At 50.1% G+C, this 16,695-nt stretch overlaps 1 protein-coding gene across 2 annotated transcripts in view; it reads right to left on the minus strand.

Annotated features, from left to right (window-relative positions):
* The window catches only part of GPR153 (G protein-coupled receptor 153), a 90,404-nt gene that overhangs the window by 14,718 nt on the left and 58,991 nt on the right, over positions 1–16,695 (minus strand). For both annotated transcript variants that reach the window (XM_040326532.1, XM_040326533.1), the window contains exon 4: positions 2,647–2,836. In XM_040326532.1, coding sequence (XP_040182466.1) covers positions 2,647–2,836 — 190 coding nt within the window. The remainder of the gene's footprint in view (positions 1–2,646; positions 2,837–16,695) is intronic.

Consider the following 16,695-nt stretch of genomic DNA (forward strand, 5'->3'; position numbering starts at 1 on the left):
GCCCACAGAGTAGAGTGGGCTGTGTCTGTGTCCGTTCTGCATATACAGAGCAGACACAGATTCTGTCTTCCGTCCGCTCCACTTATTGTGGCCCGCGACCAGTTATCAAGTCGCTCATGTGGCCCTCGCTCTTCAAAAGGTTGGGCATCCCTGGTCTATGCAGTACCGCATGTGGCCAGAGGCGTGGGGGTGCGGGAGACTCTTGGAGACCACTCGAAGACTCTTGGAGACCACTCGAAGACTCTTGGAGACCACTCGAAGACTCTTGGAGACCACTCGAAGACTCTTGGAGACCACTCGGAGACACTTGGAGACCACTCGAAGACTCACTTGGAGCCCCCTCAGTCACTTGGAGCCCCCTCAGTCACTTGGAGCCCCCTCAGTCACTTGGAGCCCCCTCAGTCACTTGGAGACCATTCAGAGACACTTGGAGACCACTCAGTCACTCTTGGAGACCACTCAGTCACTTGGAGACCACTCAGAGACACTTGGAGACCCCTCAGTCCCTCAGTCACTTGGAGACCCCTCAGTCCCTCAGTCACTTGGAGACCCCTCAGTCCCTCAGTCACTTGGAGACCCCTCAGTCACTTGGAGACCCCTCAGTCACTTGGAGACCATTCAGAGACACTTGGAGACCACTCAGTCACTCTTGGAGACCCCTCTGAGACACTTGGAGACCCCTCTGAGACACTTGGAGACCCCTCAGTCACTTGGAGCCCCCTCAGTCACTTGGAGACCCCTCAGTCACTTGGAGACCATTCAGTCACTCTTGGAGACCACTCAGTCACTCTTGGAGACCACTCAGTCACTTGGAGACCACTCAGAGACACTTGGAGACCCCTCAGTCCCTCAGTCACTTGGAGACCCCTCAGTCCCTCAGTCACTTGGAGACCCCTCAGTCCCTCAGTCACTTGGAGACCCCTCAGTCACTTGGAGACCCCTCAGTCACTTGGAGACCATTCAGAGACACTTGGAGACCACTCAGTCACTCTTGGAGACCCCTCTGAGACACTTGGAGACCCCTCTGAGACACTTGGAGACCCCTCTGTCACTTGGAGACCCCTCTGTCACTTGGAGACCCCTCTGTCACTTGGAGACCACTCAGAGACACTTGGAGACCACTCTGTCATTTGGAGACCACTCAGAGACACTTGGAGACCACTCTGTCATTTGGAGACCACTCAGAGACACTTGGAGACCACTCTGTCATTTGGAGACCACTCAGAGACACTTGGAGACCACTCTGTCATTTGGAGACCACTCAGACACTTGGAGACCCCTCAGTCCCTCAGTCACTTGGAGACCCCTCAGTCCCTCAGTCACTTGGAGACCCCTCAGTCACTTGGAGACCCCTCAGTCACTTGGAGACCCCTCAGTCACTTGGAGACCACTCAGTCACTCTTGGAGACCACTCAGTCACTTGGAGACCATTCAGAGTCACTTGGAGACCCCTCTGTCACTTGGAGACCCCTCTGTCACTTGGAGACCCCTCTGTCACTTGGAGACCACTCAGACACTTGGAGACCACTCAGAGACACTTGGAGACCCCTCAGTCACTCTTGGAGACCACTCTGAGACACTTGGAGACCACTCGGAAACCGCGCATCTCTGAGCATGTGAGTGTCTGAGTGCCTCTGAGCATCACTGGCGCCCCAGCACCTCTGGCCAAATGCGGTAATTCACACCCAAGTGGCTTGAATCCTACTCGTCTTGCGAGTCAACGTTGCAAACCGAGTCAGAATAAAAAAAATAAAAAAAACCCAATGCTTAAGTTGATTATTGCACTACCACCCAACGCTTTCACTTCATGCCAAGATACTCCAAGTGGCTAAAGCATTATTCCAGATCAGGAAATCGCAGTATGAGGAAGGGAGATCAGAAAGGCACAAACCTGGGATCAGGAGGACACAGTGCAGGTTCTGGGACACGCCCATTCTGGGACAGCTTAGAAAAACGCGAATCTGGGACAGTTTGCAATTATGATGTAATGCAAGGTTATCATGGGGCGCGCAAGCTCGTGGGGACGGCGCGCTTTTATAAAAAAAAAAAAATAATTTTTATTTATTTTACTTGATTTGATTTATTTTTACATTGTTTGTTATTTTTTTTTTTTTATTTGGGTCACTTTTATTCCTATTACAAGGAATGTAAACATCCCTTGTAATAGAAAAAAGCATGACAGGTCCTCTTATATATGAGATCAAAAAGACCTCACATCTCATATTTAGACTAAAATGCAATAATAAAAAAAAAAAAAAAATTAGAAAAATAAAATGTCCCTTTAGAGCTATGGGCGGAAGTCACGTATTGACGTCGCTTCCGCCCTGCTATGGTATGGTGACGGATGGGGGGCCATCTTCCCCTGACTCGTCTCCATACCCAGCCACGGATAGGACCCAATCGCCGACGGCTCCGGTAAGCGGCGGAGGGCGCGGGAGAGTGGCGGGAGGGGAGGGATCCCACTTCCGTCGCTGATGAAGGTGATCTTGCGGGGAGAATCCACCGCAGAGACCACCCTTATCGTTAACCGGACCGCCACCTGAAGAGATGGTTACCTCGGTTGTGGCAGCAGCGGACGTATATATAGTCGTGCGGCGAAACGTATTCTGACGTCACCGTTTTTGTGGGGTTTTTTTTTTTTCTCACCTTCGTTTTCATCGTCGTTGGACATGATCGCGATGCACTTGTCCCAGACCGCTTTCACGTCTGCTCGGTAGCGGTCGCAGGCCCACAGGAACATCGGCAGAAGAAGAGCTTGTACTACGGAACACCAGAGGACGCCGAGCACCATCCAGTCATCGGACTTATCAAACTTCAGGCTGGCAAAACTCACCACCTGCGTATCAATAAAAAAACAAGTAATAATCAACAGATTAGATAAATAATGTCACCATAACTTGATAAATAACACTAGAGGATTGCAAAGATTTTTTATATACCTTGAAAAAGTATTCATACCCCTTGAAATTCCTCACATGTTGTCATATTACAACTAAAAACGTAAATGTATTTTATTGGGATTTTATGTGAGAGACACAAAGTGTCACATAATTGTGCAGTGGAAGGAAAATGATACAAATAAATCTGTGAAAAGTGTGGGGGGAGGGGCATTTGTATGGCGCCCCCCGGAGTCAATACTTTGTAGGACCCCCTTTCTCTACAAGTCTTTTTGGGGGTGTCTCTACCAGCTTTGCACATCTAGAGAGGGACATTTCTGCCCGTTCTTCTTCTTTGTAAAATATCTCAAGCTCTGTCAGATTGGATGGAGAGCGTCTGTGATCAGCAATTTTCACGTCTTGTCACAGATTCTCAATGGGATTTAGGTCTGGACTGTGACTGGGCCATTCTAACACATGGATAGGCTTTGATCTAAATCAGAGGGTGTCAAACTCCACTTCATCTTGGGCCGCATCAGCATTATGATTGCCCTCAAAAGGGCCGGTTGTATCTGTAAGATTAGATGTCCAGTGGGGGGGCTCTTGACATCTAATGTAAGGGGAGGGTTGATTCAGAAGGTGAATCCCCAAACTCTCCCTTACATCACAGTGCACCCCCATTTCCTTATGCTGCTGCTGGGAAGAAGCTGGATGCATTGCTTGAAAGCAGAAAGTATAGGGTCTGGAGTAGGACCAGTGGAGGGCTGGAGCTCTCTTGCAGCTGCAGGAGAGGTGCGAAGGACACATGAAAAGTCATGGAGGGCCGGATTCGGCCCGCGGGCCTTGTATTTGACACCTGTGATCTAAACCATTCCATTGTAGCTCTGGCTGTACTTTAGGGTCGTTGTCCTGCTGGAAGGTGAACCTCCCCCCCCCCCCCCCCCAGTCTCAAGCCTTTTGCAGACGCTAACAGGTTTTCTTCTAAGATTGCCCTGTATTTGTCTCCATCCATCTTCCCATCAACTCTGACCAGCTTCCCTGTCCCTGCTGAAGAAAAGCATCCCCACCACATGATGCTGCCACCACCATGCTTCGGTGGGGATGGTGTGTTCAGGGTGATGTGCAGTGTTGGTTTCCCCCACACATAAAGCAAAACGTTAAGGCCAAAAAGTTGAATTTTGGTGTCATGTGACCAGAGCACCTTCTTCCACATGTTTGCTGTGTCCCCTCCCCCACATGGTTTCTCACAAACTGCAAAAAGGACTTCTTATGTCCTTTCTCTCTCCAATGTCTTTCTTCTTCAGTCTGCCTCTTACCTACTTGCAGGGGCGGACTGGCCATTGGCACTCTCGGGCACAGCCCGAGGGCCCCATGCCACTAGGGGGCCCCATCAGGGTTGCCAGGCTCAATAAAACCAGGGACAGTATGTACAAATCTGTGTTTTTTTTTTTTTTTTTACATCTGTCCCTGATATGTTCAAAACCAACATGCTTTTGATGTGAAAATCCTGAGATTTTAGCTGCCCCGCCTATACAATGTCTCCTGGCGTGGTGGCCACCTTTAAGCCCAGGGGCCCCATAATCTTCTATCGCCCGGGGGCCCCATGAGTTTTTAGTCCACCCCTGCCTACTTGATGTCTGTTTACCTGCACTGTCATCATTGTAGGGGCCCCAGAGCATTACATTGCCCAGGGGCCCATGATGCTATTAAGACTGCCCTGGCTTTATCACCCACATGCCGCACATTTGCATCACTAGATGGCAGTGCCGGGACAGGGTCATCCACTACCCAGGGCGAAGATGGCGAATTGAGCCCCCTTTCCCGCTAGGTGGAGTTGCCCTTTGCCTCGGGTGCCGCCAGTAGAGTCCCCCTTTTGCCTCGGGTGCCGCCAAGAGAGTCCCCCTTTTGCCTCGGGTGCCGCCAGTAGAGTCCCCCTTTTGCCTCGGGTGCCGCCAGTAGAGTCCCCCTTTTGCCTCGGGTGCCGCCAGTAGAGTCTCCCTTTTGCCTCGGGTGCCCCCAGGTTGTACTCTCCCAGTGTGGGCACCATTCAGGGAACACTTTGCATTTTCCCAGTGAATTCAAATCCTTCTCTGATTGGATGAAGTAGAGACCAAGGTAGTGACATCACAATCTCCCCCTCATCATAAAAAGTGCTTTGCATTCATTCAGAAAATTCAAAGTATGTGGTGCCCATGATGAGTCTATCAGAGCACTATTAGCCCCTTGATGTCCCCTTTGCCCTCCACAGATTCGGCTGGATTGGCTGCTTTGCTGGCTGTAACAGCCAGGTAATGACCACTTCAATACCAGAAGTAACAATCATCTTCGCTTTCCGGCTTCATCTGTAAAAAATGATCTTGGCCATTTACTGCGGTAATTGGGCTCCACAGAGACATAGGAGAGCCAAGAAACCCACGCAGGTGGCAGCAGGGGGTGGAGGGTGGCCCTTTTCATTACCTTCAAAACAGATTGGGTGGCTGTAGATCGCCAGCTGTAAATAAATGACACCAAGATCACGGCTGTAGCTGCAGCCATGAGACTGGTATAAGCAGGGCTTTTTTTTCAGCAGGAACGCGGGGGAACGCACCCCCCGTTCTGAATGTATATAATGGTGCTCTGAGGTGGAACCAAGGAATAGTGCTCGGAGGTGGGTAGAAGGTGGAACCAAGGAATAGTGCTCGGAGGTGGGTAGGGAGTGGAACCAAGGAACGGTGCTCGGAGGTGGGTAGGAGGTGGAACCAAGGAATAGTGCTCGGAGGTGGGTAGGGAGTGGAACCAAGGAATGGTGCTCGGAGGTGGGTAGGGAGTGGAACCAAGGAATAGTGCTTGGAGGTGGGTAGGGAGTGGAACCAAGGAATAGTGCTTGGAGGTGGGTAGGGAGTGGAACCAAGGAATGGTGCTCGGAGGTGGGTAGTGGGTGGAGAAAATGAATGGTGCTTGGAGGTGGGTAGGGAGTGGAACCAAGGAATGGTGCTGGGGGGTGGCTAGGGGGTGGAAACCAAGAAATGATGCTCAGAGGTGGGTTGGGGGTGAAACCAATGAATGGTGCTTGGAGGTGGGTAGGTGGCGGAACCAAGAAATGATGCTCAAAGGTGGGTAGGGGGTGGAACCAATGAATGGTGCTCAGAGGTGGGTAGGGGGTGGAACCAATGAATGGTGCTCAGAGGTGGGTAGGGGGTGGAACCAATGAATGGTGCTCAGAGGTGGGTAGGGGGTGGAACCAATGAATGGTGCTCAGAGGTGGGTAGGGGGTGGAACCAAGGAATGGTGCTCGAAGGTGGGTAGGGGGTGGAACCAAGGAATGGTGCTCGGAGGTGGGTAGGGGGTGGCACAAGAAATGGTGCTCGGAGGTGGCTAGGGGGTGGAAACCAAGAAATGATGCTCAGAGGTGGGTTGGGGGTGAAACCAATGAATGGTGCTTGGAGGTGGGTAGGTGCTGGAACCAAGAAATGATGCTCAAAGGTGGGTAGGGGGTAGAACCAAGGAATAGTGCTCAGAGGCAGGTAGGGGTGATACCAATGACCAGTGCTCGGAGGTGGGTAGGGGGTAGAACCAAAGAATAGTGCTCAGGGGCAGGTAGGGGTGAAACCAAGGACCAGTGCTCGGAGGTGGGTAGGGGGTAGAACCAAGGAATAGTGCTCAGAGGTGGGTAGGAGGTGAAACCAAGGACCAGTGCTTGGAGGTGGGTAGAGAGAGGAACCAAGGAATGGTGCTTGGGGGTGGAGAAAAGGAATGTTGCTCGGTAGGGGGTGGAACCAAGGAATGGTGCTCAGAGGTGGGTAGGGGGTGGAACCCATTAATGGTGCTTGGAGGTGTGTAGGGGGTGGACACAAGAGGTGACTCAGAAGGAGGGAGTTCCTGCACCTATTCTCTGAGAAAAAAAGCCCTGGGTATAACCAATTGCTTATAGGATGTATATTTAATCACTGCGGTCAGTAAGTGGTTAAATATGTGATGCTATATCAAATGGGGATTTATTTAGTCCAATATGCGCTCTGTTTATACAATGGCCTGTATTTTATTTATTTGTATTTATTTTTTGGGTGGGAGATCTCATTTTTACATTCTAAGCTTTCTTGTGTAATACTAGACTCGGACACAAGAGGGCAGACTTGGGTTTTCTGCTTTGCTCTTGCCATACATCAAGCCCACAAGCACACCATGTAATGCTAATTGGCTTGCGATAACTACAAATATCTCACAACATTTCAAACATAAGTCATTTCAAAGAACTAAAGCGACCGCTGGGAAAACAAATTAAACCTGGAACACGGTTCTTTTGTTTGCCGTTCCGGATTTTGAGGCAACAGTGAAAGGATTTACCGCAAAAAAACACGCTTGGAGAAATTATCCTCGTGCCAGAAGACAAACTGCAAAATACATATACATGATATATAACAAGAGGAAACAATGCGCCACAAAGAGAAAACTCTAAAGTAATCCTTCAGTCAAAAAGAAAAGTGTTTCTTGCAATTATAATGGCCATTAGGCGCGATCCAGCGAGCGATAACGATCGTTTTCAGAAATGAAAGCTGAATATCACCTTCACAGGAGTCCACCCTTTTTCTTTTCTTTTTAAGTGGGAAAAAGTATCCTTTCTGAGTAGGAATGGAAAAATCGTTTCTTTATGCGGCCCAAACCTTGGCAACGATCATGAGGTCTCCGTGGATGTTTTATGCCAGGGGTGTCGAACTTGATTTCATTGTGGGCCGCCCTCAAAGGGCAGGTCGTATCTGGGGTGCGCTATGTACAGAGTGTAGGGTTCAGGGGTGCGCTGTGTACAGAGTAGAGTGCAGGGGTGCGCTGTGTACAGAGTGCAGGGTTCAGGAGTATGCTGTGTACAGCGTGCAGGGTTTAGGGGTGCGCTGTGTACAGAGTGCAGGGTTTAGTACAGAGTTTGTGGGTGCACTATGCACGGTGTGGAACTCCAACCCCCCCTCCCAAAGCTTCTTTGTATCTCTTTTTCCTACCTCTTTGCCCCCTATGGGTGCGCTGTGTACAGAGTGCAGGGTTTAGAGGTGCGCTGTGTACAGAGTGCAGGGTTTAGGGGTGTGCTGTGTACAGAGTTTGTGGGTGCACTATGCACGGTGTGGAACTCCAACCCCCCCTCCCAAAGCATCTTTGTATCTCTCTCTCTCTCTCTCGTTCTCTCTCTCTCTCTCTCTCTCTCTCTCTCTCTCTCTCTCTCTCTCTCTCTCTCTCTCTCTCTCTCTCTCTCTCTCCTACCCCCTATAGGTGTGCTGTGTACAGAGTTCAGGGTTTAGAGGTGCATTATGTACAGAGTGTAGGGTTTAGATGTGCACTGTGTACAGAGTTTGGGGGTGCACTATGCACAGTGTGGAACCCCAACCCCCCTTAAAAGCTTCTTTGTATTTTTCCCTCTCCCCCCTCTCTCTCTTTCTCTCTCTCTCTCTCTCTCTCTCCTACCTCTCCACCCCCTATGGGTGCGCTGTGTACAGAGTGCAGGGTTTAGGGGTGCATTATGTACAGGGTATAGGGTTTAGATGTGCACTGTGTACAGAGTTTTGGGGTGCACTATGCACAGTGTGGAACCCCAACCCCCTTAAAAGCTTCTCTCTTTCTCTCTCTCCACCCCCTATGGGTGGGCTGTGTACAGAGTGCAGGGTTTAGGGGTGGGCTGTGTGCAGGGTTCAGGAGTGCATTATGAGTTTAGATGTGCGCTGTGTACAGAGTTTGGGGGTGTGCTGTGTAGAGTTTGGGGGTGCGCTGTGTACAGAGTGCAGGGTTTTGGGGGTGCGCTGTGTACAGAGTGCAGGGTTTGGGGGGTGCGCTGTGTCCAGAGTGTAGGGTTTAGATGTGCACTGTGTACAGGGTTTGGGGGTGCACTATGCACAGTGTGGAACCCCAACCCCCCATCCAAAGCTTCTCCGTTTCCCCTCGCTCCTACCCGAACCCGGCTCTAGTACCTCCCTATATAGGCCCCTCTGCCTCGCTCCTGGGGGGGGGGGGGATCAGATATAGTGAATGCAGAGTCCTGGGTTTAGTAACACTTTAACGTAACGTGCTCACCTTTTATGTTGCGTTTTTTTTATGGGATGTACGCAATAGGAAGGGGGTACTTTACATTTATTTTTATTTTATATAATTATTCTATTTTTAATTTTAACACCCCCCCCCCATGTGATACCAGGGGAAGGTTCTAGGTCCTCTTTATGAAGACATTGGGGGGAGGGGGGTTCTAGGTCCTCTTTATGAAGACATTGGGGGAGGGGGGTTCTAGGTCCTTTTTATGAAGACATTGGGGGAGGGGGGTTATAGTCACCTGTACGGTTCTACTGATGTTCTAAACATCATTCGAACGACTCGCCTTCCTCCTATAAAGCGAATTCCTTTTCCGTCTTCCGATCTGTAGAGACGGCGCTATTTTTACCCGCGCAGAAGAATCCCGCCTGTAGCCGACTCGCTGAGTTAGGAATTTTATTTTTTCTTACTGAAGTCGGATTTAAGAATGTGAACTTTTCACCTTCGCAGTTTTCTCATCCCGACTTCAAACCCCTGAAAATTCTGCACAGAAAGCGTAAAAGACGCGGAACCCGAAGAGCTGGACGACATTTTGTGCAGCGAAAAGAAAACCTTTAGTAAAGTTGTGAAAGAAAAACGCGTCGGTCCGACAAAGAACGCGAGTCTCCGAAGCTAGAATGACCTCCGCCTGCCGCCAGTCTTCAGATCCATCGGAGATAACGCATGTCAGAATCTGAGATCAGTTAAAAACCCACTTGAGATTTTTTTTTTTTTGCGTAGATCTAGCATCAGATTTTTATAATGAGTGTATGCTAAGTTATGTGGAACGCTGCCAGGTATTTATAACCTGTTTATAGAGATCACAGCATTGGGGTTCCAGTGCCTCCTCGGTAGGGTTGCCACCTGTCCGGGATTCACCCGGACAGTGGGGGTTTGGAAGCATGCGTCCGGGTTTCAGACGGCGTGAAACGCGGACACATTATTCAGACTGGACTACCTATCAGGGTTGCTGGCTGATGTTATGTAACCCGAGAGTCATGCTGGGACCCCTAGAAATCTCTGGAGGAACCCTTATGCCGGGTACACACGAGAGGATTTATCCGCGGATACGCCGTCGCCGCGATGATGACGCGGCGACGTGCGCGACGCTGTCATATAAGGAATTCCACGCATGCGTCGAATCATTACGACGCATGCGAGGGATGGGTTCGGACGGATCGATCCGGTGAGTCTGTACAGACCACCGGATCGATCCGCTGGAGCCGATTCCAGCGGATAGATTTCTTAGCATGCTAAGAAATTTTTATCCGCTGGAAATCGGTCGGCCCAAAATATATCCGCGGATAAATATCCGCTGGATCGTACACACCAGCGGATCTATACGCTGAAACCGATCCGCGGATCAATTTCAGCGGATCGATCCTCTCGTGTGTACGGGGCCTTAGGGTTCCATGGCACCTTGGTTGAGAATGGCTGATATACTGTGTTACATTATATATGGGAGATGAAAGCCTTGTCAGGAAGGGCATGCCAATGCCCAAAATGGCGGCCGTAGAAGTCAGTCAGTGACTTCTGTTCCTGCGGGAGCGCCGTTGGCACGCGTGCACGTGCGCGCGCCGCGGCGTGCACCCCCTGAGCGTTTGGCGCCAGACAGGCTATTTAAACTGGGCCACTTCCCGGACTCAGGTGCTGTCCATTCTATAGCGTTTAGTGTACCTGATCCTGTTATCCTGATTCCTGTTCCCGTTTATCAGACCCGGCTTGTCTCTGACGCTCCTGCTCTCTGCCTGCACTCGACCCGGCTTGTTTGACCCTGCTTCCGCCTGCCGCTCCTGCTACCTCGCTGCCAGCCCAATACTGACCCGGCCTGCACCCTGACTTTGTTCCTGCCTCCGCTTTGGTTCCTGACGTGCCCGATAGCGGAAGTAGGCAGGCCGGGTCATACACTATCTGCTGACAGCTGCTCCTGGGCTCCTCCTGCACCAGTGTCCTCCTGCGGTTCCTTCAGCGATTCCAGCCCAGCGACTCATCAGCGATCCTGCCAGGCACTCGTGCGACTCTGTACTCTCGCGCTTCCTGTCTGCTCTATCAGGAGCTCGGAGTCAGAGCTGTAAGAGAGGCCGTCCTCCGCACATCAGGCTCTACCGCCAGGGACGTGGCAGCCCAGTCCTGAGGAAGCAGAAGACCAGGAAACACGTTCTCAAGGGCCCCACGGTAATGTTGTATTGTATTGGGTGATATGCTATGTAACATAACCTTTGGTTTAGTCTCCATATACTCTATATTCTATATATGGATGTCCTCCATTTGGAACAGGGGAGGGCTGGGCCGGGGGGTAGGGTGGCAATTGCCTCCCAGGCCGCTCTAACTTATGTTCAAAATGGCCGCTGCCCTCTACCATTTTTCTTTTTTATTCTACACTAGGAAGTCGGGTCGGGGGCAAGGCCACAGTGGCTGACCACTATCTGTTGCATTCCCGGGAGTTGTAGAGCAGCGCAGAGGAAACTACAACTCCCTGGGACCGGATTCTTGGAAGCAGGCAGAGGAAGTGTGTGCCATGAAGTCGGGATGCAGGGCTGGGCGCTGGCTGCTACTTGACCCCAGGAGCATTATTACCCCCCCTCCCAGGAGGCCGTGGCATGCAAGCCAGAGTGTCACACGGAAACTTGGTAAAGTCTCTGCCACAGACCTTCTTAAAGACGGAGGTATATTCAGTCCAAAATCCTCTCAACACATGATTCAGCCCCCGGATCTCTCCCGATGAACTTCTTGTGAACTCAGAACTGACAGGAAACCATCACTCAGCCTTTCAGTAATAGAGCGTCCTTCGATGAATTGCAAGGCCTCTCCTGAGATACCAGCCTCGTGCTCGGTGTTCTCCAAGACAGGTTCTTCATTAAGTGGCTTCCTCCCTCACGACGGACAGCACAGGACCACTCTGCAAACATAAACCCAGTCTGACTATCGGGCCTACTTAGTGGATCACAACCCCTGACCAACGTGGTCCCGGCAGGGCCGATCCTAGCCGACATACTACAGGAGATGCTCAGAGACTGCAGACATACTACAGGAGATGCTCAGAGACTGCAGATATAATACAGGAGATGATCAGAGACTGCAGATATAATACAGGAGATGCTCAGACTGCAGACATACTACAGGAGACGGTCAGAGACTGCAGACATAGTACAGGAGACGGTCAGAGACTGCAGACATAGTGCAGGAGATGCTCAGAGACTGCAGACATGATACAAGAGATGGTCAGAGACTGCAGACATACTACAGGAGATGCTCAGAGACTGCAGATATAATACAGGAGATGGTCAGAGACTGCCGCAATGGTCTCCGGCTGCTTCGCTCTCATCCTCTGATAGGAGGAGGGAAGGAGGGAGGATGGACTTGGGCAGGAAACAGCGGCGACGGCGGCGGCACAGTCTCTCCTCCTCTGATCCGCTCTTGTCAGTTGCCTGGCAGAGAGAGCTGCCTCTGGATACACACAAGAAGAGGAGGCGAATAGGGAGCACTCTGGCGTTTTAGCGCCCCCACCTCCTGTGGCGCCTGGGTGCACTGCACCCTGTGCACCTGCCCAGGATCGGCCCTGGGTCCCGGAGCCAGGAACACTTAAACACGTACCCCCGGCCAGGAGGGCCACACACCAGGGGGGTGGTGGGACGACAGACCCAGTATCGACGACCGCGGACCAATGACATCTGTCCCTTAAGTACTCCTCCCCAGCATGCACAGTGGGACGATCAACTACCTCTGATTGGCTGCCGAAGGGGAACACCCAAAACACCATGAACTGACTGCTGCCACCCTTGGCCTGGGGTGATGGCACCCCAGGCAACAATAGTGGTCACTCACAGTACAGCCATGGCTGGAACAGAGGCCCAAATTTAGTGAAAAATCATCCAGTCTGAGTCAACTAACTCTAAGACTACCCTCTAAATTTAAATCCGCGCCGGCTAGAAAGTAGCAGGCCGGTACATACCATTCTCGCTTTCTCCTTTTTATAAATGATACATCTCACTAATATCCAATCAGTAAAATTTTTGGTGCCAAAACTTGGATCAGCAACCGCGTAACCCGACCCCCCCCCCCTCCCCCCTCTCATTATCCAAATCAAGCAGCTGTTGGAATTAGCAGCCGGTGCAAAACAGGAGATTTAATCGGGGAATTCAGAGGGAGATTAGAAGTCAAAAACGGGAAGAAAGGTCACTCGGCACCGACAGGTTAATCCCGACTTTAACTGGGAATCCCTGAAATCCAATAACAGCCATTGTATCATAATCCGCGGGTTAATGTTGTTCCAGGTGAAGCTCTGGTGAGAGGGGGGGGGGTAAAAATATAAAGGTACCCAAGCAGGCGAGGTTGAAATATAAAACACATTTTTTAATGCTTTAGTTGATCTCTAGAGGAAGGCAAAAAAATAAATAAAGCCAATTTATTCTCCCAGTGAGGAAAGAAATTTAATCTTTTTGATGGCATCAATGGCGAATTAATCCCCCGCGTCACGCAATCCACTGATGAATCCTATTAATTATAGCGAGACGCGCCGGTCCTAATGAGAACAGCATCCAAACCGCATTTAATGCCTTTCTGATCTTTGCGAGCTTTGTGATGGTGATTGGCTTTAATGTAAAGAATCCAATCAATATAGGTTGAGATAAAAGCTGTATTTGGATGCGTCGTTTGTGAAGCAATGATGCGCTATATTTTCAAAAGTATTGGGACGCCTGCCTTGACACAGGTCAAGGCAGGTCCTCCTGTGGCCCAGAGATGAGCGGCGGTCCTCCTGGGGCCCAGAGATGAGCGGCGGTCCTCCTGTGGCCCAGAGATGAGCGGCTGTCCTCCTGTGGCCCAGAGATGAGCGGCGGTCCTCCTGTGGCCCAGAGATGAGCGGCGGTCCTCCTGTGGCCCAGAGATGAGCGGCGGTCCTCCTGTGGCCCAGAGATGAGCGGCGGTCCTCCTGTGGCCCAGAGATGAGCGGCGGTCCTCCTGTGGCCCAGAGATGAGCGGCGGTCCTCCTGTGGCCCAGAGATGAGCGGCGGTCCTCCTGTGGCCCAGAGATGAGCGGCGGTCCTCCTGTGGCCCAGAGATGAGCGGCGGTCCTCCTGTGGCCCAGAGATGAGCGGCGGTCCTCCTGTGGCCCAGAGATGAGCGGCGGTCCTCCTGTGGACCAGAGATGAGCGGCGGTCCTTCTGTGGCCCAGAGATGAGTGCGGGGGGTGTGAACGATGAGAAAAAATTATACCGGCGTTCTAAAAAAATCCTGGACTTCTAAAAAAAAGTCTCAACGCGTCATTTCTGGTGAGGCTAACCCTAACCCTTTACTGCGCATCCGCGCCACTTCACCACACTTTATCGCGCATGCATTCGTCATCGGCAGCACCGCGCCTAACACGCCCCTAGACTGTTCTTTCTGCTAACCCGTACCGAAGGAAAGTGGGAGATAGAGCGGTGCTTGGAGAGGGGGCAGGCCCCCCGTGCATAGCACTGTGTGCGACCGGCACCCCCTCTCCAAGCACCGCTCCATCTCCCACTTTCCTTCGGTACGGGTTAGTAGAAAGAACAGCCTAGGGGCGGGGCGGGGCTGGATGCGGCGCTGCCAGATGACAAGTTTAAACTAATCTCTAGACCGAAAAATTGCGTATGCGCGATAAAGCAGCGATGAGGTGGCGCATGCGCAGTAAAGGCCGGCGAACAGCTGTTTGCTGATGTAGTGGCATCGGAATTATGGGGCCCCTTACACAGCTTAAGGCATGGGCCCCCTGGAGCAGAGAACTGGGGGGAATTCGGAATTGAGAAGCGGGGGGCTGCCGCGAATTGAGAAGTGGGGGGGGCCCTTTACAAAAAAAAAGAAGAAATAAAGAAAAATATATATTAAAAAAAAAAAGGGGATTAGCCATCCGGGGGCCTGGGGACCTCTGGGCTCTTTAATAAAAAAAGAAAAATAATATATAAAATATATATTTTTTTTAAAAAAGGGGGGGTTGCCATTTGGGACCCTGGGGACCTCTGGGCCCCTTAACAATTTTTTTTTTTTATAAAAATAAATTACAAAAAAAGGGGGGTTGCCATTCGGGAGCTCTGGGCCCTTTAATAAAAATAAAACCTCTGGGCCCTTTAATAAAAAATAAATAAAAAAAATATATTATAAAAATAAACATTTATAAAAAATAAAAAAAAGGGGGGTTGCCATCCGTGGCCCTGGGGACCTCTGTGCCCTTTAATAATAATAATAATAATAATTATAATATATACATATAAAAAAAATATATATACTATATACATATAAAAAACATTATACAAAATAAATAAAAAGGGGGGTTGCCATTCGTGGCCCTGGGGACCTCTGTGCACTTTAATAATAATAATAATAATATATACATATAAAAAAAATATATATAATATATACATATAAAAAATATATAAAAAAGGGGGGGTTGCCATCCGGGGCCCTGGGGGCCTCCGGGCCCCTTACAGGTGTACTACCTGTACCCCCCTGATGGTGGCCCTGAACCCGGGTTATGGCATCTAGCTGTAGCCCTTTTTTTAATATGTAGTATTTTCCCGGGTTACGCAATCGGCAAGTGGATGCGGAGAGATGGAGAGCCGCTGAGGCTTCAGAAAATACATTTTGGCACGTCTCCTCCGAGCGGATGACTGATCAGCGCGTTCCGCTGAACAAGAAAAAAAAAATCTACAAGATTAGAAAATTGTTATGTAGGAGACACAGATTGCCGGCCGTCGTGACAGCAGAGAGGATGAATGAACTGCCTTTCTTTTCAAGAAGAACTCTTCCAACTCGCCACTTCCAAATGGCAAAGCTGTTTAGATCTCCGCATGTGAGCGTAGGTTTTGGGGGGGGTTCCTAGTATGATATCCCGTCTGCCCGCCACAAGAACAAATTTAAGGAGGCGCTTGGAAGGAAAAGTTCCAGCCTGTTAGATCTCTTAATACAGTGCCTTGAAAAAGTATTCATACCCCTTGAAATTTTCCACGCTTTCTCATGTTGCAACCAAAAAACGTAAATGTATTTTATTGGCATTTTATGTGTTGGACCAACACAAAGTGTCACATAATTGTGAAGTGAAAGGAAAATGATACAAATAAATATGTGAAAAGTGTGGGGGGGGGGACATTTGTATTCAGCCCCCATTTACTCCAATACCCCAAACTAACATCTAGAGGAACCAATTGCCCTCAGAAGTCACCTAATTAGTAAATAGAGTCCACCTGTGTGTCATTTAATCTCAGTATAAATACAGCTGTTCTGTGAAGCCCTCAGAGTTTTTTTTAGAGAACCTTAGTGAACAAACAGCATCATGAAGGCCAAGGAACACACCAGACAGGTCAGGGATGAAGTTGTGGAGAAGTATAAAGCAGGGTCAGGTTATAAAAAAATCTCCCAAGCTCTGAAGATCTCACGGAGCTTCTGTTCAATCCATCATCGGAAAATGGAAAGAGTATGGCACAACTGCAAACTTACCAAGACATGGCCGTCCACCTAAACTGACCGGGCCGGGCAAGGAGGGCATTCATCAGAGAAGCAGCCAAGAGGCCCATGGTAACTCTGGAGGAGCTGCACAGCTCAGGGGGAGAATCTGTCCACAGGACAACTATTAGTGGTCTCTCCACAAATCTGCCCTTTATGGAAGAGTGACAAGAAGAAAGACATTGGAGAAAGAAAGTCATAAGAAGTCCTGTTTGCAGTTTGTGAGTAGCCATGTGGGGGAGGGGACACCGCAAACATGTGGAAGAAGGTGCTCTGGTCACATGACACCAAAAACTAAACTTTTTGGCCTAAAAGAAAAACGCTATGTGTGGGGAAAACC

Source organism: Rana temporaria, chromosome 10 (assembly GCF_905171775.1).
Source record: "Rana temporaria chromosome 10, aRanTem1.1, whole genome shotgun sequence".
Lineage (NCBI taxonomy): Eukaryota > Metazoa > Chordata > Amphibia > Anura > Ranidae > Rana > Rana temporaria.